The 25,186-nt window shown below is 37.9% G+C and overlaps 1 protein-coding gene across 1 annotated transcript in view; it reads right to left on the bottom strand.

The window, feature by feature from the left end:
* Window positions 1–646: 646 nt before the first annotated feature.
* STK31 (serine/threonine kinase 31) overlaps window positions 647–25,186 on the bottom strand; it is a 79,734-nt gene continuing 55,194 nt past the window's right edge. Inside the window, exons 16-24 of the mRNA XM_004702844.2 lie at window positions 24,788–24,889; window positions 22,815–22,895; window positions 21,074–21,199; window positions 20,193–20,318; window positions 19,275–19,361; window positions 18,270–18,419; window positions 11,393–11,515; window positions 6,528–6,596; window positions 647–1,032 (exon numbers count right to left, since the gene is read on the bottom strand). Of these exons, the coding sequence (XP_004702901.1) occupies window positions 796–1,032; window positions 6,528–6,596; window positions 11,393–11,515; window positions 18,270–18,419; window positions 19,275–19,361; window positions 20,193–20,318; window positions 21,074–21,199; window positions 22,815–22,895; window positions 24,788–24,889 (1,101 nt within the window). The 3' untranslated portion in view covers window positions 647–795. The remainder of the gene's footprint in view (window positions 1,033–6,527; window positions 6,597–11,392; window positions 11,516–18,269; window positions 18,420–19,274; window positions 19,362–20,192; window positions 20,319–21,073; window positions 21,200–22,814; window positions 22,896–24,787; window positions 24,890–25,186) is intronic.

Below are 25,186 nucleotides of genomic sequence, written 5' to 3'. Positions count from 1 at the left end.
GGGAGAAGTGGCGCCACCCTAGCCAGCAGTCATAGGCGCAGCTGGACCACAGAGCTCACTCTACGAGTGTACACCACATCCGGGAGGGTGTGGCGGGTGTTGCTGACCACAAGAAGTGGGAGGATGGCAGAACTAAGAAGGACAAATGAGGCAGGGGGTGGGGGAGAAACAGTCCATGATGAAAGTGCTAGCTCCCAAACATAACTGCAGCAGAAAAATAGACTCTCCGCAAAAGCGCACACCTCCTCCTATCAGGACGGACCTTAAGCAGATGCTGTTACGCAGGGGAGGCAGGACAGGGGCACCTACTCCAGGGAATCAAAAGAAAAGGAGAGGTCAATGAAAAGACAAAAAGTAAAAGTAGGGAAAGAGAAGAGAATTAAAGAAAAAAAGTGACACAGCACTGGCAGTGGGAGATGTGTCTATCCCTGTCCCATGACCAGGTGGGTGGGAGCAACAGGGCCTGGCTTCTGGTCACTGGGAGATTGTGCAATATGAGGTGAGAGATCACACCTCTGTGGTCAACTGTCGCTGATGTGGGTCTGGGGCAATCTTGGGAGAGCAAAGCTGAATACCTGGTTCCTTTCTCCCAAGACCTCCAAGTAAAATTACATATGCAAAGTATACAAATGTTTTTTGCATAGTCAAACATCTTTTATTTTTCACAACCTAATTACCAAAACACAACCAACTGGTTCCAGAACAGTTCCAGATTTCTTTTCTTTTTCTTCTCTATTTAACCAAACTAAACAGTTTTTTAAAATAAACATCTGCAACAAAAAATAGAACAGCAATCTATCCTTCAAAGTTGTTGGCTTCATCAATTTTTGTCTTTTCCTTATAGTTATTCAAGTTGTCCATCTTGAATTCTTCTTCCTCTATATATTCAGTACATCCAGTATCTTTTACTGCATTTGGAAATGTGTTTGCCACCTTTGGAGGCAAAAAGTATTCAGCATTCAAAACTTGATCAGCCGTTACTGAGCTTCTACAAGAAATCAAGCTAAAAAGGAGGGACTTGACATGCTCATCCTGAAAAGAAAAAATGAAAGAGTTTGGTATTTTTTAAAAAGCATTTTATTGGGAGCTCTAACAGATATTATTACAATCCACAATTCAATTAGATCAAGCATAATTGTACAATTATTGCCACCATAATTGTCAAAACGTTTCCTTTCTTCATGAGCACTTTGATATCAACTCCCCTTTATCCCCTTCCCTCCCCCGCCCCCAGGAACCCATATATATATATCTTGAATAATATGAATTTATATTAAAATATATATATTGTCATATCTTACACCATCTGATATATCCATTCACCTACACTTCTTTTATTCATTCCCCTCGAGTGGGGGGGTTATACAGTCATCAATGCTATTGGTTCCCCCTGTCCCCCTCTTCCCATACCCTCAGGGAATCATTACTCCCAATACTATTTCTGAAGGGTTTATCGATCTTGGGTTTCATGCATCGAACAACCTTAACTATACAAATGAACATACACAGGTCTCACAAGATTAATGAGGTAAAACTAAGACCATAATCGTAGGGGAAGAAACATTAAAGAAGTAGAGAATAGTCATGTGTTTCAATATATCATCCCTTCCCTGTGGCCCTCCTGTGCAGCACTGTGCAATTATCTTATAGGTGGGTTTGGGGTCTCCACTTTGTCTACACTCCTTCATGTCAATCTGATTGCATGTTTTTGAATTTCTGATACCTATTCCTGTGGACACCTAGGCTGAAGTACTTCATCTACGTGGGCTTTATTGCTTCTCGGCTAGATGGCCACTTGTTTAACTTCAAGGCTCTAAGACCCCAGACGCTATATCTTTTAATAGCCGGGTACCATCAGCTTTCTTTACCACATTTGCTTATGTACCCATTTTGCCCTCAGTGATCATGTCGGGAAGATGAGTATCATACATTGACACATTATTAGAACAGAGTGTTCTTGTACTGAGGTAAGATTTAAGTAGAAGCCCAAAGTCCAGCTGCATCCTTATTGTACTTACATTTATACATATATGTGTATATATACACACATAAATACACCTATATGTATATCTATATATAAAATTTTTACTTTTTCTTCCTTTTGAAAAAAAAGTTTTAGATGCAAAACCAACGCTAAAAGAAACAAAAGAATACATCATAAGCGAAATTCAGAAAAAAATATGCTTGTGCTCAGTAATATAAATTAAGTCCAGTTTTTTCTAATATTGAAGACTCTTACAGAATTCAACATTTTATCAGAAAAATGGTACCTCCAGAAATTTAAAAAAATTTAAGTACAGGGTAAAATGGAAAGGAAAAAAAGAAAATCACAACCAAATAGTCTCAAAACCACAGGATATTTCATGACCTCCCACTTCCCTTCTTTTATAAGACACAAGAGAGAGCTTAGCACTGTGGACATTTCACATTGTGCTTCCTTTGCCTGGAAGAGCTTATAACCCTGTTTCATTTGATCAACTATTTCTGGCTTCAGTTTTGAAATTATCTCCTTCTACTTCCACACAATTAACCAGTAACAGTTTCTATCGGTGTGCCATGTTCTGGTTGGGAGACAATGTAGGGGACTTGGGAGATGACAATAATGGAACAGCAACATCATAGAGGCGTTCACTTGAGGCAATATGGTTAACATGCTTTGAAATAGTGGCCCATAATAAATTCTGGCTCCTTTCATAATTATGGTAATTTATGACGGGCCACTATAACTATCACAACCAGAATATGGCACACTGATAGAAACCACCTGGATATTGTGGTATCCCTGATATTAAGCTCTAAGATCCTGTAGGTCCGAAATTTTCATGTTTCCCACTCCAAGCCCAACAACTAGCATAGTATCTGGAAGATAGTAGACATTCAGTATATATTGTCTAAATTAATGTATGCCAATGTTCATACTGTTCTCTATAGAGTATATGTTTTCACATATATTTAAAAATATTGCCTTTACCAGATACAAATTTAACTGAAAATCCTCATGAAGACAATTAATGCATCCCTTCAGAAAGCACAAAATTTATTTTGTACAAATAGTCATATATCATAGGACACACACATACAAAGATTCCAATTGTAGAGGTGAAGATTTTTACTGTTATATTTAGTTTATATGATGGCAATAAAAATACAATGGCTCTTAATCCTTGTTGAATGCAGAGATCACTTAGAAAATAATAAGCTGATGGGGGGAGTACGGAGTGGAGACCCAAAGCCCATTAGTAGGCCACTGGAGATCCCCTTGCAGAGGGGTCTCGGGGAGGAGACGAGCCAGACAGGGTGTGATGTAGCAATGATGAAAAATACAACTTTCCACTAGTTCCTAAATGTTTCCTCCCCGCTCCCACTATCATGACACGAATTCGACATTGCAAGTCTGGCTAGACCAGAGGATGTACACTGGTACAGATAGGAACTGGAAATACAGGGAATCCAGGGCGGATGAGCCCTACACGACCAGTGGTGTGAGTGGCAATGCTGGGAGGGTAGAGGGAGAGTGGGTTGGAAAGAGGGAACCGATTACAAGGATCTACATGTGACCTCCTCCCTGGGGGACGGACAACCGAAAAGTGGGTGAAGGGAGACATCGGACAGGACAAGATATAACAAAATAACAATTTATAAATTATCAAGGGCTCATGAGGGAGGGGGAAGCGGGGAGGGAGGGGGAAAATGAGGACCCAATGACAGGGCCTTAAGTGGAGAGGAAATGTTTTGAGAATGATGAGGGCAATGAATATACAAATGTGCTCTACACAACTGATGTATGTATGGAATGTGATAAGAGTTGTATGAGCCCCTAATAAAATGATTTAACAAAAAGAAAATAATAAACAAAAATAGTAAAAAAAGTATGATTAAAAATAGCAATGAGGAAAGAACTAGCTCTGTCACGTATTAAATGATAGTGGGAACCCTCTAAAAGTAAAAGCTGGAGTGTGAATAAGCAAACGCACAAATGAAGTCCGCATATAAACCAGGTGGCATTTCAAACAGGGCAGGACTAACTCTTAAAGAGTATGAGATATTGGAAAATTGGATAGTAGATAAAGATAAAATTCAATTGTAGTAGACTACACACTGGGTGGGTTAACCTTCAGGTCAGCAGTTCAAACCTTCCAGTCACTCCAAGGGAGAAGGCTGGCTATGCCTATAACGATTTAAATCTCAGAAACCAAAGGGGCAGTTCTACCCTGTCCTTTAGGGTCACTGGGTCAGAAGTGACTCGATGGCAATGAGTTTAGGTTTTTTGTTTTTGATTTCTCACACCAAATAGCAGGATAAGTAAAATAGATCAAATATCTAAATGTGAAAAATAAAATCATAACATACTAAAAATAAGTCATTGTCTCCTTCTCACATGTTATAAAATTTTATGAATTGGTAAAACCTAATTAAAGAACAGACAGGTAGGTCCTAAAAAAAATTTTTTATGTGAGAAATTGTCCTGACTATATATCAGGGACAAACCACAAAGAAAATAATTATTTCAAGTTACCTTAATGGACTACAGATAAAATGGGATAGTAACAAGTCAAAAATAAAGACTTTCAAAGTACAATATGTTAAATTGTACTTAGTAACCCTACTATTTGTACTAATATCAGTGTTATTTCAAACTGTTATGTTGTAAGATAAGCATATGAAAGATAATCATATTTTACTGAATTTAAGACACATTCAATTTTTCAATGCTAAGGAAATTAAAATACTGTGTATCAAATTAAGAACCAATGATAAAATGCTTTGATTGTGAGAACCCAGTTAGAAAGATGATAAAATAATTAAAAAATCAATATAATCCATTAAAATGGAAATTAAAGCCCTAAATAAATGGAGAAGCATCACTTTCCGAACCACAAAAACGTAGCATTAAAATAGCAATTCTCCCTCAAATTCACCTATAAATTTTGCATTATTCCAGTCTCAACAATGTTTTTCCAGAGAACTTAAGCTGATGCTAAAATCCATATGACACAATAAAACGCCAGTAACAGTCAAGGCACTATGGAGACGAAACATAAAAGAGAAAAACAGCAGCCCTCCACACAACTATGCTATTTAAAACAGTGTCACACTGGCAGAGCGATTAATAGACAAATCAGTAAAATAGAAGGAAAAACAGGTCCGTGCGTATATGGAAATTTAACACACAACACAAGTGACAGTATTATTTGGTAATATTAATAACTAATTCGTTAAGGAGTACTAAACAGATGGTGTCAGCTCAACTATGTGTTCACATACGAAAGAAGGGAAAAGTCGATGCTTACTTCATACAAACATGAATTCCAGAGGAATTAAAGATACAGAGGGAGACAAACAAAGCAGAATCAAGAACAAGAGTTGCACATAAAGAATAGTCAACAGAAAAAAAAATTCCACCAATGTTTAGTAAGCATCTGCAACGTGTGAGGCTGAGGAAAACGCTGAGGCAGTTCTACTCTATCATGTAGGCTCACCATCAGTCAGAATCAACCGAGTAGCATAGAATCAACAGCAGCAGAGCATAGCACCTCCTCGCACACCGCCAGCAGATACACCCACTAAAATGGCTCAGAATTCCCACCCTTGAGTGTGGGCTGGATTTAGGGAATTGCTCTTAAGAAACAGAAAATCACCAAGCAGTGGGATGTCGCTTTGGTGATTTCATTATAAAAGTCTGTGGCAGAGGGGAAAATAAATGAGCTGATACCAAGGGCTCAAACAGAAAGAAAATGTTTTGAAAATGATGGCAACAAATGTACAAATGTGCTTGACACAACGGATGGATTGTGAGATGAGCTGTACAAGCCCCCAATAAAATGATTTTTTTAAGTCTGTGGCTTCCATTTAACAAGGTCTCTCAACTTACACACTTACGAAGCAAGCTTTCGGGCTGAGACCTTGCAGATGTTTGAGGATAACCATGACAGGCTGAGAATCATCCTCAAACATCTTTGTTATTCCACTCTACAGGGATAGCCAGAAAGTGTGGGAGAGCCCTTCAGTATCTCCCAAAAGCTGCCTCTGTTTTCACTACAACACAAGAAGCACAGTCATCCCCTAAGAGTCATTTTTATCATTTCTAATGTGTTTTTAAATTTTAAATTTCACAGAATATGTTTTAAAACCCAGTTACTATCAAGTTGACTCCAACTGTGGGCAGCCCCGTTGGGGACAGCAGTATTGTGTTCTGTACTGTTTTGGAAAGAGACTGCCAGGTTTTTCTTCCCAGGTGTCTCAGGGCGATTCAAACTTCCAACTTTTCAATTAGTCACCTCAGCCACTAGCCATCTGTCCCACTCAGGAACTCCTCGTGGGAAGGGAGTAAATATTGTTGCTGTGTGCCATCAAATTAATTTCAACTCACAGTGACCACGCATGACATGACAAAACTGAGCCACAGGGTTTCCCAAAAGCTGTCATCTTTGTAAGAGCAGATCATAAGGTCTTTAAGTCTAATAAGTAGCTGGCAGGTTTGAACCTCCAGTACTCAGTTAGCAGTGAACACCAAAGAGATCACATACCAGATTAAACGGATCCACGTCTGGGATTCCATCTTCATTTGTCTTAAAGTCCTGACTTTGAACAGAGAGCTATAAAAGAAAATATGAATTAATACATTTCCCACACACCAAAAGATGATTCCTACAGTTAAAACCTGTCACTTGATCCCCCCCACCCTCTGATATACTTTGGGCCTGATATGGTTTTCAGTATTTTTTATGTTTTGTTTTTTTCACAGTGGGATTTATTTTTTTTCTCCTGATCTTTTTTTGTTTAAAATCATCTTACAGCTCTTATAACAATCCATACATCAATTGTATCAAACATATTTGTACATGTTACCATCATTATTTTCTAAACATTTACTTTCTATTTGAGCACTTGGTATCAGATCCTCTTTTTTCCCTTCCTCCCTCTCCCATCCTCATAACCCCTTGATTAAATTATAAATTATTATTTGTTCATATCATACACCGACTGCTGTCTCCCTTCCCCCATGGTTTCAGTTGTCTCCCAGAGTGGGGGGAGGGCAGGAATGGTTATGCAATCGGTTCCCCTTTCCTCCCTTTCCCCCCACCTTCCCCCTATGCTCCTGGTATCCCTACTCCCATTTCTGTTCCTGAGGGCTTTATCTGACCTGGATATCATGTGTCCTGAGCTTTTTTTTTTTTTTAATCATTTTACTGGGGGCTTGTACAACTCTTATCACAATCCATACATACATCCATTGTATGTCAAGCACACTTGTACATTTGTTGCCCTCATTCTCAAAACATTTGCTTACATCTTAAGCCCCTGGTATGAGCTCCTCAATTTTTCCCACCCTCCCCACTTCCCCCTCCTTTATGAACCCTTGATAATTTATAAATTATTATGTATTTTGTCATTGCTGGTAGTCCTCTTAAATTTCTGGTTTTGTTTTTCGGTGTATGAAGAGCAGGATTGATGACCCTATAGACACAAGAAGAGCAAGGGTTCCAGGGAGGTATGGGGTAGGCAGAGTAAGGGGAGCTGATATCAAGGAGTCCAAGAAGGAAGAAAATGTTTGAAACTAATTATATTAGCAATTGTACTATACTGCTTGATGTGATTCAACTATGGAGTGGTGTACCTGTAAGAGCTCCCAATAAAATGGTTTTGGAAAAAATTAAAAATATTGTTCGTATAGAATCTGAAAACTTCAGATGCTGGTTAAAGATTAGACAAAAGCCCACTTAAAGTGGGTACGTTAACTCTAGCAGAATAAAAAATATCCATAGTAATCATGTGTTCCAGACCATGCGGTCTCAAGCAGAGTTGATGTGGTAGTACTGCTGGAGTCATCAAGTCAGCTCGATAGAATAAAACCGCTTGGTCCTGCTACGTTTGGGCCCATTGGTGCAGCTACTGTGTCGATCCAACTCATTGACAATCTTGCTCAGTTTTTGCTCCCCTCTACCTCAAGCAGGGCACCCTTGTCCAGAGACTGGTTCCTCCTGATAATATGTCCTAAGTGAAGCATCTGGCTGTATTTCTTCCAAGACAGATTTGCCCTTTCTTCTGACAGTCCCTGTCATAGTCAATATTCTTCACCAAGCTTTTGAATGCAAATGAAGTGACTGAAAAGACCATGGCTTGGGTCAGGCACACCATAGCTTTCATAGTGACTTGTTAACACTTGAAAGAAGTCTTTTGCAGCATGTTTTCTCAATGCAATATGTCATTTGATTTCTTTTTTTTTAATCACTTTATTAGGGGCTCATACAACTCTTATCACAATCCATACATACATCAATTGTGTAAAGCACATTTGTGCATTCATTGTCCTCGTCATTCTCAAAACATTTGCTCTCCACTTAAGCCCCCGGCATCACGTCCTCATTTTTCCCCCTTCATCCCCCCTACCTCCTCCCTCATGAGCCCTTGATAATTTATAATTATTATTTTGTCATATCTTGCCCTGTCCAACATCTCCCTTCACCCAATTTTCGGTTGTCCATCCCCCAGGGAGGAGGTCACATATAGATCCTTGTAATCAGTTCCCTCTTTCCAACCTACTCTCCCTCTACCCTCCCAGTATCACCACTCACACCACTGGTCCTGAAGGGATCATCCGCCCTGGATTCCCTGTGTTTCCAGTTCCTATCTGTACCAGTGTATATCCTCTGGTCTAGCCAGACTTGCAAGGTCAAATTCGGATCATGATAGTGGGGTGTGGGGGGTGGAAGCATTTAGAAACTAGAGGAAAGTTGTATTTTTCATCGTTGCTACATCACATCCTGTCTGGCTTGTCTCCTCCCCGAGACCCCTCTGCAAGGGGATCTCCAGTGGCCTACTAATGGGCTTTGGGTCTCCACTCTGCACTGCCCCCCTCACTCACTATGGTAAGATTTTTTGTTCTGATGATGCCTTATACCTGGTCCCTTCAACACCTTGTGATCGCACAAGCTGGTGTGCTTCTTCCATGTGGGCTCTGTTGCTTCTGAGCTAGATGGCCGCTTGTTTACCTTCAAGCCTTTAAGACCCCAGACGCTATATCCTTTGATAGCCGGGCACCATCAGCTTTCTTCACCACTTTTGCTTATTCACCCGCTTTGTCTTCAGCAGTTGTGTAGGGAAGGTGAGCATCATAGAACGCCAATTTAATAGAACAAAGTATTCTTGCATTGAGGGAGTACTTGAGTGGAGGCCCAATGTCCTTCTGCTACCTTAATACTTAAACCTATAAATAAAGGCACATAGATCTATTTCCCCATCTTCATATATAAATATATTTGCATATGTACATGTCTTTATCTAGACCTCTATAAATGCCCTTTGCCTCCCAGTCATTTGATTTCTTGACTGCAGCTTCCATAGGTTCATAAAGCTGTCTCAATGTTTTTCACGACAACCCAAGAAGTGCAGTCAAAGCACCCTAAGTATCATTTCTATCTCATTTCATTTGGAAATATTTTAGTAAGCATCTCTAAAAGAAAAAGTCTCTGATGGCATAATGACAATATTATCATACCTCAAAAATTTTTAATATCAAATATCTACTGTTTAAATTTTATTTTTCCAGTTTATTCAAATCAGATCCAAGTAATGTCCAAATAGCATAATTTTAAAATGAGCCATACTCACCACAAATGTAAACAGTCAAAATAGCCCATTTCAGGCAGAGATTGAGATGACTAATAATAAAAATGCAAGCATCTTAAGAACCAACTGCTGCACGTGAAGTTGGTTGTTTTTGTTGCCTTCGTTTCCCAGACCTTCTAATGGATGTGAGAACTTTTAAGTCCTGTATTAAAACCCTCTACACCTACAATGTATGGAGCAATGGCTTGTATTTTCCTGACTGAACCCTGACACCAGAAATTTCTCACACTATGTCCTGTCATGCATCAAAATAAAGAAAGATGAAGACTTTAAATTAAGTTAGCTGACCGATAAAGCATGCCTGGTGAGGCATGATATCCTCACCTAGCACCGCAGTCTAAGAGAGAGGGGGAATAAACTGAGAATCTTCAATCTAATAAAAACAGTAAGACTTGGCAATCAACTAGATATGAGAGATGAGGGAGTTAGAAGAGTCAAAACAGACTACAGGTTGTTGGCATAGGTAACTAAAAGAGCCTGCCTGTGCAAAGATGAGGAGAAATTTAAGAAAGCTATACCATTTTTAACAGCTAAAAAAGAGAAAATATATGAAAATCTAACAAAACATGCATAGTATCTGTTCAAAACAATAAAATGCTGATGAAAGAAATAGAAAAATGATACATTAAAAAACTCACTCAAGGTCATCCAGTCAATTCTAACTCACAGTGGTCCTGTAAGACAGGGTAGAGCTCACCCTGTGGGATTGGGAGACTCTGTCTGGGTATAAAAAGCCTTTTTCCTCCCATGGAGTGACCGGTGGTTTCAAACTGCTGACCTTGCTATAGTTGCCCAACTCGTAACCAATATGCCACCCAAGATGTCAAATTTCTCCAAAATTTATCAACAGATTAAACAAAAGCCACCAAAATCCAAGGAAGATTTTTTATATGCAGAGATTATCTGTTTCTAAACTACACATGGAACCACAACATCTAAAACAATTTGAAAAATAAAAATCATTATCCAATTTTAAGACACTTGATTGTGAGTCAGAACTCAATAGAACTGCCTTATTTTTCTGAGTCTTGCAACTTTTCCACTTTTGACAGGATGAAATATTTGATTTACCATAATTTTAGTAAGTTGATATCAAGTAGTGTAAATCCTCCAATTTTGTTACTTTTTAAGATTATTTATTTGAATTGCATGGTATCTATGTAGCACATAGATACTATATGTATGTAACAGTCAGTTACATGCAAGTATGTAACAAACTCACTGTATCTTTATATGTAGCGATCTATATACGGTGTATTATTCCTAGGGTTATGCTTCCAGTGTAATGGTAATGGTGAACAGAATGAGAAAAGGCTTATTTGCCTTTTAATATTTGATCATGAGTCAAAGAAAAAATTTAAGGTACAGATGGGAAATAGCTATTTGGTTTACACTAAATGCAGACACATTCACCTAAAGCTCATTTAATATCTATTTTCCACATATGAATGAATCGCTGCCTGATAAGTATAGGACAAAACACCTTCTTTATTAATCTTGCCTGTACTGTAACTAAGACAACCCTGTGCCACGTAGACTACTTGTCCACTCACTTAGTGGAAAGGACCCAAGATACAAGTAACTAAGAGAAGGAAGTAAACCAATGCTTTATGATAAACTTAATAGAAATTCAAACTTTCACTACACACCTACCACTTTTATGTAGCAGTTGAAGTGAACCACTACAAAAACATCACTTTACAAACTGAATTATGTATATAAATGATTGATCTATTTAAAGTTTAATTTAAAAGCAACATACCCACAATAAAAGGCAGCCATAAGCATACAAGTCTGAACCTGGAGAGGCAGGTTGTCCCATCTTCAACTCAGGCGACAGCAAACTCAAATTACCAATCCTCATGTTCACTGAAGCACGCTGGCTCTACAAAGACATTGTTAATATTTTAGAGACAATACAGTTTAAGTTGGTTTTCTGTGGAGTATTCTACATTCAATCCACATGCACACACACAAAAATTTGTGTACTCACTTTGGCAGTGCAAATACTTAAAAAAAGAAAAAGATTTAAAATAACTGTATGAATAGTGAATTTCATTTTCTCATGAGTCTATTTTATATAATTTTAATAAAATATATACCATCTTGTTTTCAAATAATTCCTAGCTTTATAAACTACTCTTAAAAATCAATCTCATAAAATCAACACTGATAATTTTGTTATATTTTGTATAATATGAATTTGAGTAAAATCAAAACCACTGTTGATTATCTGGTTTGGTACTCTTTAAAAAAAAAAGTCTCCTAAGGGCAAATAACAATGTTATTTTCTAATTCTAAGTAAAATTTCAATATTATAAATGAAAAAACTTTAATTCTACAAAGCATTTTCCTTCCTTACTGACTCTACTTCAAACATGTCACAGGATGATCAATGATAAGGACATAAACCATGGTTTCTGAGAAACCTTGGCTGAAACTCATGCTTTCTTTTATTGTGTGACCTTGGACTTTTTTAACTTCTTTGAATCTAAATTAATTCTTTTAATGAAAATATCATTCACCTTATAGAGTTATTGAAATATAAAGGTATCAGCACAATGCCTAGCACACAGCAGATATGTCCAAACCAAACGCATTGCTATCAAGACAATTCCCTAGGTGCTACCGTATATACTTGAGTACAAGCCAACCCAAAATTTTCCAACTAAAACTTTCAAAATTTAGTTTGAAAATTTCATGTTGGCTTATACTCAAGCATATACCTATTTTTCCCCACTGATCTTGACTCTTCACAAAGTGTGGCCAAAGACCAGCAGTACTGATATCACCTGGGAGCTTGTTATAAATGCACAATAAGAGGGGCCAGCCCCAATCCCAACTATGTGGACAGCTGCTTCTCCCCCCCAGAAGAATTTATATCAGAGGACAGCACTGTAGCTGCAGCTCAGGGAGAGGGACATGTCTGATCAGAGCACAAGGGAGCAAATGAAAGGGGAGGAAGAGAGAATGGAGCACATCCTGGCCCACCAAGCCTTGAGGACGATATCCCCGCCCAGAGCAGCCAGATTACAGAGATCATATGACCGGCCCTGCTATGAGACACGACATCCCTCACTGACCCATAGCCCTACAGGGGACAACATTGGGAATTGCGCCCAATCTGACCCCACCACACTGAGGCAAAACACTAAGGGAGTGCAACAGAACAACAAGAGGATCAGAGCAAGGAAGTCCTGAGGGAGTATCAAAAATAGACTTTGGGACCAGGGCATGGTACTCCATCAGACTCTACTGGAAAACACTCCTAGAGGCCAACAAATAGTCCTTGAACTATCTACAGGCTTTTCTTTTTTTTCTTTGTTTTCTCATTGTTTTGTTTTGTTGCTTGGTTTTGCTGTCTTGTTTTTGTGCATGTTATTATTTCTGCAGGTCTATCTAGATAATATAGGTGGGATAAACAATCTGGAGGAGAAATCAACAAGACCGACAGTTCTGGTGGGGACATGGGATGGGGGAAAGGAAGTGGTGTTAACAAACCCAGGGACAAGTGAACAACAAGTGATCCATAATCAGTGGTAAGTAGGGTGTAGGAGGCCTGGTAAGGCTTGATCAAGGGCAATGTAACCGAGAGGAATTACTGAAACCCAAATGAAGGCTGAGCATTATAATGGGACAAGAGGAAAGTAACAAGAAACAGAGCAAAGAACTAGGAGGCAAAGGGCATTTACAGAGGTCTAAATAAAGGCATGTACATACGTAAATATATTTATATATGAGGATGGGGAAATAGATCTATGTGCATATATTTATTGGCTTAGTATCAAGGTAGCAAATGGACATTGGGCCTCCACTCAAGTACTCCCTCAATGCAAGTATACTTTGTTCTATTAAACTGGCATTCCATGATGCTCACCTTCCAGACAAAATCACTGAAGACAAAGTGGGTGTATAAGCAAATGTGGTGAAGAAAACTGATGGAGCCCAGCTATCAAAAGATATAGCGTCTAGGGACTTGAAGGTGAACAAGAGGCCATCTATCACAGAAGCAACAAAGTCCACATATAAGAAGCACACCAGCCTGTGTGATCAGGAAGTGTCAAAGGGATCAGGTATCAGGCATCAAAGAACAAAAAATCAAATCATTGTGAATGAGGTAGAGTGCAGACTGGGAACCCAAGACCCATCTGTAGGTAATGGGGCATCCCCTTACAGAAAGATCGCGGGGAGGAGACAAGCCAGTCAGGGTGCAGTGTAGCAACGATGAAACATAAAACTTTCCTCCAGTTTATAAATGCTTCCTCCCCAGCACCCCCCACTATCATGATCCCAATTCTATCTTACAAATCTGGCTAGACCAGAGGATGTACACTGGTACAGATAGGAACTGGAAACACAGGGAATCCAGGACAGATGATACCTTCAGGACCAGTGCTGAGAGTGGCAATCCTGGAGGGAGGGGGGTAAAAAGGGGAAATCAATTACAAGGATCTACACATAACCTCCTCCCTGGGGAATGAACAACAGAAAAGTGGGTAAAGGGAGATGCCAGACAGTGTAAGATATGACAAAATACTAATAATTTATAAATTATCAAGGGTTCATGAGGGAGTCGGGAGTGGGGAATGAGCGGAAAAAATGAGAAGCTATACCAAGGGCTCAAGTAGAAAGCAAATGTTTTGAGAATAATGATGGCAAAAAATGTACAAATGTGCTTTATACAATGGATGGATGGATGGGTTGTGATAAGAGTTGTATGAGCCCTGAATAAAATGACTAAAAAAAAAAAAGAAATGCACAATAACTCCAGCAAAGAAATGCTGAGTAAAACTTAACATTTTAACAATATCCCCAGTGATTTATGTGCCCTTTAAAATGTGGAAAGCAAAGCAGTGATGCTGACTACAAACTACTTTTCAAATTCCTCTTCCTTATTAATAATACATCAATCTGAAAGCGGTGTGGAAATGGAACAAAAGGTACATTTAATCAATATTTTTAAATGGGTAAGTCTTATGTTCTGGAAATAATAACAGTTGGCAGATTAGTGTCAAGGAGGAAGAGTCAAACATGGAGTATTAATGTGTTTATAGTCATGTACACTATATGCTCCAAATGATTACAGTTTTACTTTTTCACTTTCTCGTTTTTCAATCATATGAAAACTACTGAGAATGCATGCATACAAGGATATCACCCTATGACTTGTAGATGATCAAAGTATGAAACATATCAAGATACAAATCTCTGAACAAGTGTTGGCAAGAATGTAGAAAAATTAGAGCCCTTGTGAGAATGCAAAATGACAAAATGAAAGTATATGCTCACAATAAAATTTGTACATGAATATTCATAGCAATATTAGTCACAGTAACCCAAAGGCAAAAACTACCCAGCTTTCTTACCCATCAACTGGTAAGTAATACAAACAGAATATAACTATGTGTACGAAGAAACATTACTCAACCAGAAAAATGATTTCTTTTACGTCACTCCTGTACAACATATCAGCTAAGTCCACATCCGGATACATTCTACATGGGTGAATATTGAAAATATTATGCTAAGTGAACGTTGTATATCACAGAAGGCCTTCCAGTTTATAATTCCAGGCATATGAAATACCAGTATAAGTGGCGTATCCATAGATAGAAAGCACTGAAGGGAAAGGAGAGTGGGAGAGTAATTGCTGATAGGCATAAGGGTATTTTTCACCAAACCAAAATCAAACCCACTGCCATTAAGTCCATTTTGATACCGACCCTATAGGTCAGAGTATAACTGCCCCTGTGGGTTTACGAGATTAAATCTTTGTCCCAGTAGAAAGCTGCTTCTTCCCACAGAGGGGCTGGTGATTTCAAACTACTAGCAATCCAACAATTAACCTACAGCACCCACCATTACATAATGATCAATACACAACTTAGTGACTATACTAAGAACCTCTGAACTTTATTACTTGAAAAGTAAATGATTATGAGGGAGAGAGGTAAAAACGAGCTGTAAGAGCCCCCAATAAAATGACTTATTAAAAAGCAAATGTTTCGAATAACTGGCAACTTTAAAAGCACCATATACTTGTAATTTTAACTTTCTTTGCTTTTCGTGAAGTCTTAGTCCTGTGGAGAGCTTTGCCTCAGTAAATGAGCAGGGATGGAGTTTTTGTTTTCTTAATTTCAGTTACTGAAGTTTTTAACCTGTATAAGTGAATATTACATATATCTTAGTCTAAAAAGCCTTCCTACATGTATATATTTTTATTTTCTCAATAGTTATTTAAAACCTATACCAAGGGTAGATTAATAATACTATTATTAGAATTACCAAATGTCTCTGAATAAACAAAAGTGGTGAAGAAAGATGATGGTGCCCGGCTATCAAAGGATATAGTGTCTGGGGTCTTAGAATTACCAATTGTCTCTGAAATTATTTCTCAACAGGCTGATAATGCTGCCTCTAAAACAGACCAGGAAAATACACACACACAAATGAATTTCTAGCTCACAATTAAAAGCCCTGATCTAAAAAGTTATTTCTTAACAAGTGGCCCTGCTCAATACTTGCCCTCATAAAGTGATCACTAAAGATATGGGTGCTCTCACAAGGTGTCCTGAAGAAATCAGACAGTGCCTGGCTGCCAGAAAGACTAGCATCTGAGGTCTTAAAGACTTGTCTAAGTGAAGTGACAGCTAAGCCCGTACGGAAGGACCACCCCAGCCCGTGTAATCTAATGATTGTAAACACTAAAATCCAAGTTCAGAGGAAGAAATTGTACTTGAAATTAAATTTGGAGCATCTAGTATGCCAAACGTTATGAATGATAGTAAAAGCCCAAAAACAATTGCAGAGGCCCCACGTGGATTAACCCTTCACTGAACTCCCTCAGACCATTGCCCAGGAATATGAACACAATGGAACCCTGGACCTCGATGCTAATCCATACTAGAAGGAGCATTGAGATGCAATGCAGTCAAGTCCCGAACCTCTTTTTCCCATAAGAAATAACTGAAAATGTATTAATCTGTTCTCGACCACCAAGTTTTTACCCTAACCTTGCCTTTTTATACAAAACATTACACAGAAATGTCAAAGTAAATAAGTTCAGAGTTAAATAATATCATTTAAATAAGAAACACAACATTTAAAAGTTTTTAACAACTGCAGTATGGCCTACACCTTAAGATTGCTGAGGACCTGGATCTGTGGACACAATGTGGAAAGGAGGTATGGAGAGAGTCACTGTTTGAAAGGGAATTCCCTTCCACAAAATCAACTGGTAGCTGCTTTTCACAAGTTTTCTGTCCCTTCTGTTTAACGTGGTCTGCTGTCGGCGTTTCCTTATCTAAAAGGGTTTCCTAAATTATCATCAACAATATCGAGAACACAGTTAACCAGTTCTTCATGATGATTCTTTTCAAAAATCTCTTTCTTAGGACCCATGTTTTTCATCTAAAAACAGTAAAAAAAAAACCACAAAAAGTAAGAAATGTATAGCAAAACGCTTGGAACACAGCTGCAAAAGGTAAAACAATGCATACTGACAATGCCAACTAACGCCAAGTGACTGAAACAATCAGCTTTGTTCACAAGAATCGCATGCGTTGGGTCGGATTCTGATGTTTTGTTCGAGCTCCGATACAAACTTTTCTCCACATTTCACGAGGAAACTGATTATATCGAGTTCTGATGTGGTCGAATACCAGGGTTCTACTGTAGTCCTGCCCTCAGACAGAGTGCATTGGGAAGTGGATTACTGTAGCTATAATGAGGTTAAAACCTAACATGTTATAAATTTTCCTTTGGCTCATTTTTAATTTATTGTACTGTGCTCTGAGATTGAGGTTTTTCTGTATTTTATTTTGTTGTTGTTGGGGTTTTTTGTATGCTTTTCTTTATATGAAATCCAGGGTAGATAGAAGTCTATAGAGACAGTAACTAGATTAATAGTTCCTTAGGGTTATTATGCAGGGGAGGTCAGGGGGAAATTGGGAGCTAATAATTGTGTGTAGAAGAATTGAGAAACTGTTTTAAAACACTGTGGTAATGACTGCACAACTCTTCTTAATATATTTAAACCATTGAGGGGAAAAGTAAACTTTATGGTATATCAATTAAGATGAACTTTATCTCAGTAAATATTCTTTATTTAAAAGGTAATTGCTCCTTTTTATCCTGTGTACCAAGGTGGGAGGGGGGATTACAATACGTTGTCCCATCTTTGATATCACTATACATTGCCTGTTCTGCATTGACATGGCAGCAAACTAACAGCCACTTAAATGGGAAAGTCCAAGGTTCCTTAGTGGCACTGTTAAGAACGGTCACTGTTAATCAAAATATAAGGAACGGTTCCTTCCAAAGTTAATCTGTGTGTGAGAGAAAAGCACATCGTATTAAAAGGATGGGCACCTGATTTTCCATGCATATTTCCTAGAGATTCCTTACTAGTGATACAACAATTAACTAATGTTGTTGTCAGTGCTATCGACTACATCAGGCTGCTCCTAAGACTTAGCAGTTAAAAAATACCATGTTGATACCAGATAATTGCTTATATCACGATAGACCTTAACTAAGAAAAATACCTTATGATAGATTGCCGTATCATGTACCATTGCTCAGTTACTACCCAGTAGTACCAAATGAAGCATAGAATCTATTTTTAAATGCTATTTTACCACAGATTTGCTGAAGTCAAAGTCTCCAACAATTCCTTGTTCACGATTTAAAGCAAACACATTATTCTGATGCAGTGCGCCATGGATTATACCAGCCTTGTGTAATGTACGCAGGCCCTGCGCCACACCTTTCATGACCTTTGCAGTCTCCTATAGACAAAGACACACACACAAAAGTAATCAGGAAGTTGGCAAATCATTTTCATAACTTAATCAAATTTCTCATTAAAAGACTATTCCAAACTTGACTAAATAAACCATGAATGCAGCATAGAGAATTAAACACTGAATGAAGTCCTGAAGGTGAAACTGGTGATATATATAGCTATTTAAACTGATATCACTATATAAATGTCACTATATATGTGATGTGTATCATATATGTGTGTGTATCTATACTGTCTCTAAGAAGAAAAATGGAAAATGATCATGTAACTAGAAAAGAAAAAAATTGAAATAGTGTTACTAGGTAGAAAAATCAAACCTTTCAGTAGTATTATTAATATTAAATTTGTTGTTAGTTGCCGTCCAGGAGATTCTATTCACAGTGACCCTGTCCATGCATGTCATGGAACTGCGCTCTGGCTTTCAATAGATGCTCTGTTTAGGAAGCAGAGCCCCAGGTCTTTCTTACAAAGAATTTCTGGATGGACTCTAACCCCCAACCCTCGGTTATAGCCAAGCACGTAAAAAATTACACCACTCTGACTCAAGCTGCCACGTAACAAAATACCAAGCACTGCTCCAAGCAGAGCTAGCTAACTTCAAGTCCCAACTCTGCCTCTGCGAGTCCCTTAATTCCTATCAATTTAATTTTCCCTCACCTTTAAAATGGTATAATTCACATCACGGGGTTGATATAATACTTAAATGAGAGAATGCAAATCAAAAATTATACAGTTTATAGCATGTGAGAATATGCCCTCCATAAATATTAGGTGTTACTTTCTGATTTAACACATTCATGGAAGTAGTGTGGGTTTTTTGGTGGTTGCTTTTACTTACTTCTGGTGTTAAAGGTGTACTGGCTTGAATGGCACTCAGGTTTGCCCTCGGGTAGTATGGGACCATCAGATAAGCCATAGGGTCAGACTAAGAACCAAAACAGATCATTACAGAATGTGACTCAGGGTGAAAATGCCTCTTCTTTTCGATACATCAGATATATTTTCCCCTCATACTTGGCATTCAAAATCCAGTGAGCATATTATACATTTACTGCACATACCAGTTTCGAACAGACACATTTCAAGTGCTTGAAATGAAAGGCTCCGATAGATTCACAGCCAGCCATTGGGCCGATTCTGACCCATCGTGGCCCTATAGAACAGAATGTTCCTTAGGGTTTCTTGTTGTTTTTAATCATTTTATTGGGGGCTCATACAACTCTTATCACAAGCCATACATACATCAATTGTGTACAGCACATTTGTACGTTTCTTGCCCTCAACATTCTCAAAACATTTGCTCTCCACTTAAACCCTTAGCGTCAACTCCTCATTTTTCCCCTCCCTCCCCGCTCCCCCATTGAACCCTTGATAATTTATAAATTATTTTGTCACATCTTACACTGTCTGATGTTTCTTTAATGTATTTTTAGTATTTATTAATTTCTGCAAGATATTTTTTGCTTTGTGTTAGGAGGAATGAGTTCCTGCTTTAAAACTTGTAACAAAAAGTTGTTCTAAATAAAATGGGCTCTGCAAGTAGTTGGTGTAAGAACTTTACCTTACATTGGGTGACCAGATTTTAACATTGGTAAAGCCAGACACCATTGATAAAACTCATATCTTGGCAAAATAGCCAGATGGCAGCCGAAAACCGTATACCCTAGCTTGTGCATTCTTTCCAAAAATCGGGACTTTTTTAAAACGCCGGGGACGCAGGAAAAATTGTTAAAAAGCAGACGTCTGGTCACCTTACCTTACACAAAAACAGGAATATCAATGGTAGTAACCCGGATTCTTCTCTAGTTTCTCTCCAAGCTCTGTGATACTCTGCTGCTCTCTGAATCACCTTGGCTTCTGTGTCAACATCCACAGAATAGCCCTGTGCCAAAAAGAAGCAGCACTAGTAAGTCCAAGATTAAAAATGCCACTGTAATTATGTATCATTAAAACATATACACAATAAATCACTTTCATAGAAAACAAATTATATCTAATTTTATCTTTTAATTTTATAAGTACTAAATCTTCTATCTCAACGACCCTTTCATGGAGTCACCCAATTCATAGCAGTAGCAAAATTACAGTTATGAAGTAGCAACAAAAATAATTTTATGGTTGGGAGTCACCACAACATGAGAAACTGTATTAAAGGGTTGCGGCATGAGGAAGGTTGAGAACCACTGTTCTGTTTTGAAAGCTGTAATAAGGAAAGGAAATGAACAACTCTACCTATCTCGCAGCCACTAAGACCAAGTAAATAATACAATTATCACGATCAACAGTTTCTCAGTTCAGTGAAAAAATATTAAGATAATTAAAATATACTAAGGATATTAAAGACATTACACTGTGTACAAGGAGCTAAGATCTCGAAGAGGAAAAAAAAACGTTAAAAAGTGTTGGATAGAATAAGTTTACCCTAAAAGAGAAAACAAATATATCCTGTTAAGTGCATATGTTCTTTAAGTAAATAAGGGCAACTTTAAACTTAAAATTAGTTCTAGCAAACAAACTAGATGCACAATCATGGTGCCAGTTAACTCAAAGAGTATGTCTTTGCTTTCCTGGAAAGTAACACAACCACTCCCTTTTATACTTCTGATTCTCCCACAGAACAGAAGAACTTAAACTTACCTTTAAAAGAATCACCTGCCCATTAACCTCAGAACATACCAGAGGACGCTTGCTGCTAAGTTCCTTCAAGGGCTCAGCATCAAGAAGATCCCGTTCCAAGCTCAGAGTGAGAAGACCACCAGAGTTCTAAGTGCAAGTTTGTGTTAGCGAGTTGAAGAATCCATACAATCCCAGCACGTTTAAATCATCATCATAACTACTTTACATGTTATTAAAGATACTGGGCATCGTCAACCTTACTGAAGAACCAGTAAAATAAAAACGTGTAGAAGTTTGTATTTTTCCACTTCCTGGTTCTTGAACTGCTCCTATCAAAGTGTCAACACCAATACACTGAATAGTTATTACAGATTTAGAACAGATTCTGGGAAGACTTAGGCTAACCAGACATGGTTCCATGGAAACTTTGACTTGATTTGAAAAGCTCCTATGTTTTCAAAAATACTAAAATGGCATGACCAAAAACTGTGGTCTTAGAATGGAAAATTTTTTAAATTATGACTAAGTAACACCTCTGCAACTACTTTACGTGAGACCCTCAAACGTGAGCATGGCTTTATACCTGTTCATTCTCCTGGACGTGTCTGCTACTTAATAAAACCAGGTTCCTTGCATTTTAAATCAGGCTTTTATCATAGGATAGCTTTCGCAAGAGAGGCTGTGGAAATGTTTTCTTGATTTTATTAACATGTTTTCTACAGATTAAATAATGCATATTATGTAACAAGTGACTAAAAAGAATGATTCCTACTAAAAAAAATAAAGAGTGATTCCTAAGTTAAAAACCTTAAAATCATTAAAGGATTCAGAAGACATGATTCAAACCTTTCTGTAACACACGTCTCCACAGTTTCAAGACACTGTCCCAGAATATTCACTCACCATACTACATGAGATAGTCACTAAAGCCAGAACTATACAATTCCCATGGAAACACCCACATAATTTTAAAGCCAAGTCTTGAAAGGCTGTGTGGTAAGTGCTTAATAATTTAAGAGACCTTAATGTTACATGTGTATGATAATAAAATTACATGTCTATATCAACATCCCTTTCTGTATGACATCTAAGGGATTATTGTGCACAACCTTAATGACAGTTGTAAAGAATCTCTCAGAAAATAATTTCTGCTAAAGCACTGCAAAAGGAAAAAAACGAATAAATATCTCATGCACTCTCTCATCCTTTGCAGGTAGCACATAAAAAACACAAATCTAACAGATTCTGCCCGGGGCATAAGAGTTCACCAATCCTGCTCCACAACTGTCTAATACATTCATGTCCCAGCCTTTGAATCCCGCCTCCATAGCAAACCATACCCACACCGTTATCTCTATCTTAACCTTCTTCTCTAGAAGCTTCTCTGCTTAAACTTATAAGATGCACTCTATTTAAATTCCTCATAGTTAACGTGATTCTGCTTTTATTCTAATGCTTTACGTAGCAGTTAAAAACTAGTTACTATTACTTCAATAAACAAACACCTCTGATGCAAAATAAGTGCTATGCAATACTGAATATTGAATGAGCATATGGAAAGGGAAAAACATGCTAATCAATGTAAAAATATCCACTATGCCACTATTAAAGGCAGACTTGAGAAAAAGTTCTATAATTCTCAGGAACTATTCATAAGGAACTTTTACAGTGAGGATACAAAAAAATACCCACACACAATGTTAACACTAGCACTTCTGAACACACTCTGCAGAGTAGCAGTCTCAGTGAAACCCCAGTTTACCATGTATTTATGTAATCCTATTTCAGGATGAAGTAGAGGCAGCTCAGGAAACCATTGCTGTACCAAGCTATTCAGCTTCGCCTAAGGTTGAAAAATATATTAACCGTTAATATATATTCCATTTGGATACGCTGCTCCTCAGGAAAAAATATCATCACTTGCCTTACTATGTACCTAACCAGATACATAATCACCAATTTGCTTATACTTCAAGAAATCACAAATAAAAAAGCAGGGTCACTGTAGAGCTAAATTACCATCTTACTAACAGAATAAAAACTTAATTTCCAACTTTAGCTTTATATGCATATGTAAACAAACAATTTTTGTCTAAAATCGTATCTATAACTCACTTCCATGAACACTGTACAGAAACAGTGAAGACACACCACTTTGAATCATAAAACTCACTATTTCTTAAAATATTAAGAACATGGTAGCATTTTACAATAGTGGCTATTTCATTAAGGAGAAAAGAATGCATAATTCTACAAAAATCCCTTGGAAGCAAATGTGAAATTGAGGATCCTTGCACACACACACACAGTTAAACACTAACTGTGGACATTTTTCAAGTCATAAGGATGCAGCTGTCAGGCTGCATAGGTGAATATAAGTTACACTAAATTTACTAAATTTACATTTACTAAATTACTCGTAACTTTTAAATGTCATTATTTTGGTAGTATTTTGCATTCAAAGTACTTTTCTGTAACTAACTTCATTCCTCTGACATTTATGCGATAGGAAATATCAGCTTCTTTGCTTCTAAAGAGAAAATATACTGATTCTCCCATGTCCACAAAAGATATAACTTCCTCCCAAAACCAAGTGGTTTAATTTTGTTAATATTCTTCAAATTATGCTACTTATTAAAGCTTTCATTGCAGCATTGTTAAAATGATATTCACTTAGAATAAGGGAGAATATCATTTCATGACTTGACTTTAAACAAAAAGGTGGTATTCAAACGTGTTTCTCCCAGATATTTGTACATCGATGTTCACTACAGAATTATTCACAACAGCCAAAGAGTGGAAACAACCATGTAGTCATTAACAGATAAATAAAATGTGGTATATATCCACACAATGGAATAGCATCCAGCCATAAAAAATATGAAGTTCTAATGCATACTACAGAACATGAACTTACAAACATTATGCCGTGTCAAACAGATCAGACACAAAAAACCTAACATTTTGTAGTACCACTTATATGAAATATCTGGAGTAGGCAAACAGACAGAGACTGAAACTTATTAGTGATTACACCAGGAGCCGGAGAGACGGTAGAGTGGTCATCACTTAAGAGTACTGAATGTCGGTTTCAGGGGTTGAAAAACTTGGAAGCAGTGGTTGTACAATATGATAAATTTAATTAATATAATTGCATTGTACTTAAAATGGCTCAATTACAAAGTTTTGTTATATATTTTTTGCCCAAATAAAATTATTTTTAAAATCTATTTGTGGTATAGTCTCGGTTCTAAAAACACACAGACAGAAGACTGAAAGGAAGTAAATTCACAGTGTGCAATGATTACCTCGGTTACCTCCTAGTAGTACAGTTACAATCATGACTTTTCCTCTTTGTAATTCCCACAGTTGGGACACTGGTCATGAGTAATTTTGTCATCAGAAATGAATTCAAATTTCACACGAACATATCACACCTCTACCAGTACCACACCCTGTAGCCACCAAGGCCATCCTGACCCCGGCAGCCCGGGAGCTTCACAGTAGAGTGGCGCCACTGTTTTCACAGCTGCGACCTGTCGGAAGCAGGAACTTCACGGTGGCTGACACCACGACTTTCTGCATTAGTAGCCAAGCGCCTAACCATGTGAACCAACAGGGCTATGCGAATATTTCTAGCCTTGTGATGACGGCTGTAATCTTCAAAAATCCAATACATGAATTCAATTTCTAGAGGAAAACTAGATTCAAGACTTCAAAATATTAACTACTTACATATTCTTCTTGCTCATGGTAAATTTCCTGGAAAACACTATTGTGCAACTGAATTATTTCTTGTTTTATTTTCTCAATTTCAGATCCATCAGGGTCATCAGACTTTGAAGAAAACAGAAAAAAATGTCTTACAGGCTTCAAAGTAGACTGACACCAATCTTCCAAGTGAGAACAAGTACAAGTTCTGCCTAATCTGTAATGGTTTCTTTGTGCCGAGCACCAAACAAGGACTCCGGGGGTATACGGCAGGTTATGCACTGGACAAGGTCGGCAGCCCCTGCTCTGCGGGACAAAGATGAGGCGACCCGCTCCTGCAAAGAGTTCAGAAGCCCTGAGGAGCATGAAGTGTGAATTTTATATCAAAGAAGTACTAGGGAAGAAAGGAAGGGGAGGGGAGGG

This window comes from Echinops telfairi, unplaced genomic scaffold (genome assembly GCF_000313985.2).
Source record: "Echinops telfairi isolate 266 unplaced genomic scaffold, ASM31398v2 ScPeMD7_23;HRSCAF=83, whole genome shotgun sequence".
Lineage (NCBI taxonomy): Eukaryota > Metazoa > Chordata > Mammalia > Afrosoricida > Tenrecidae > Echinops > Echinops telfairi.
This window is presented reverse-complemented; position numbering and strand designations above follow the sequence as displayed.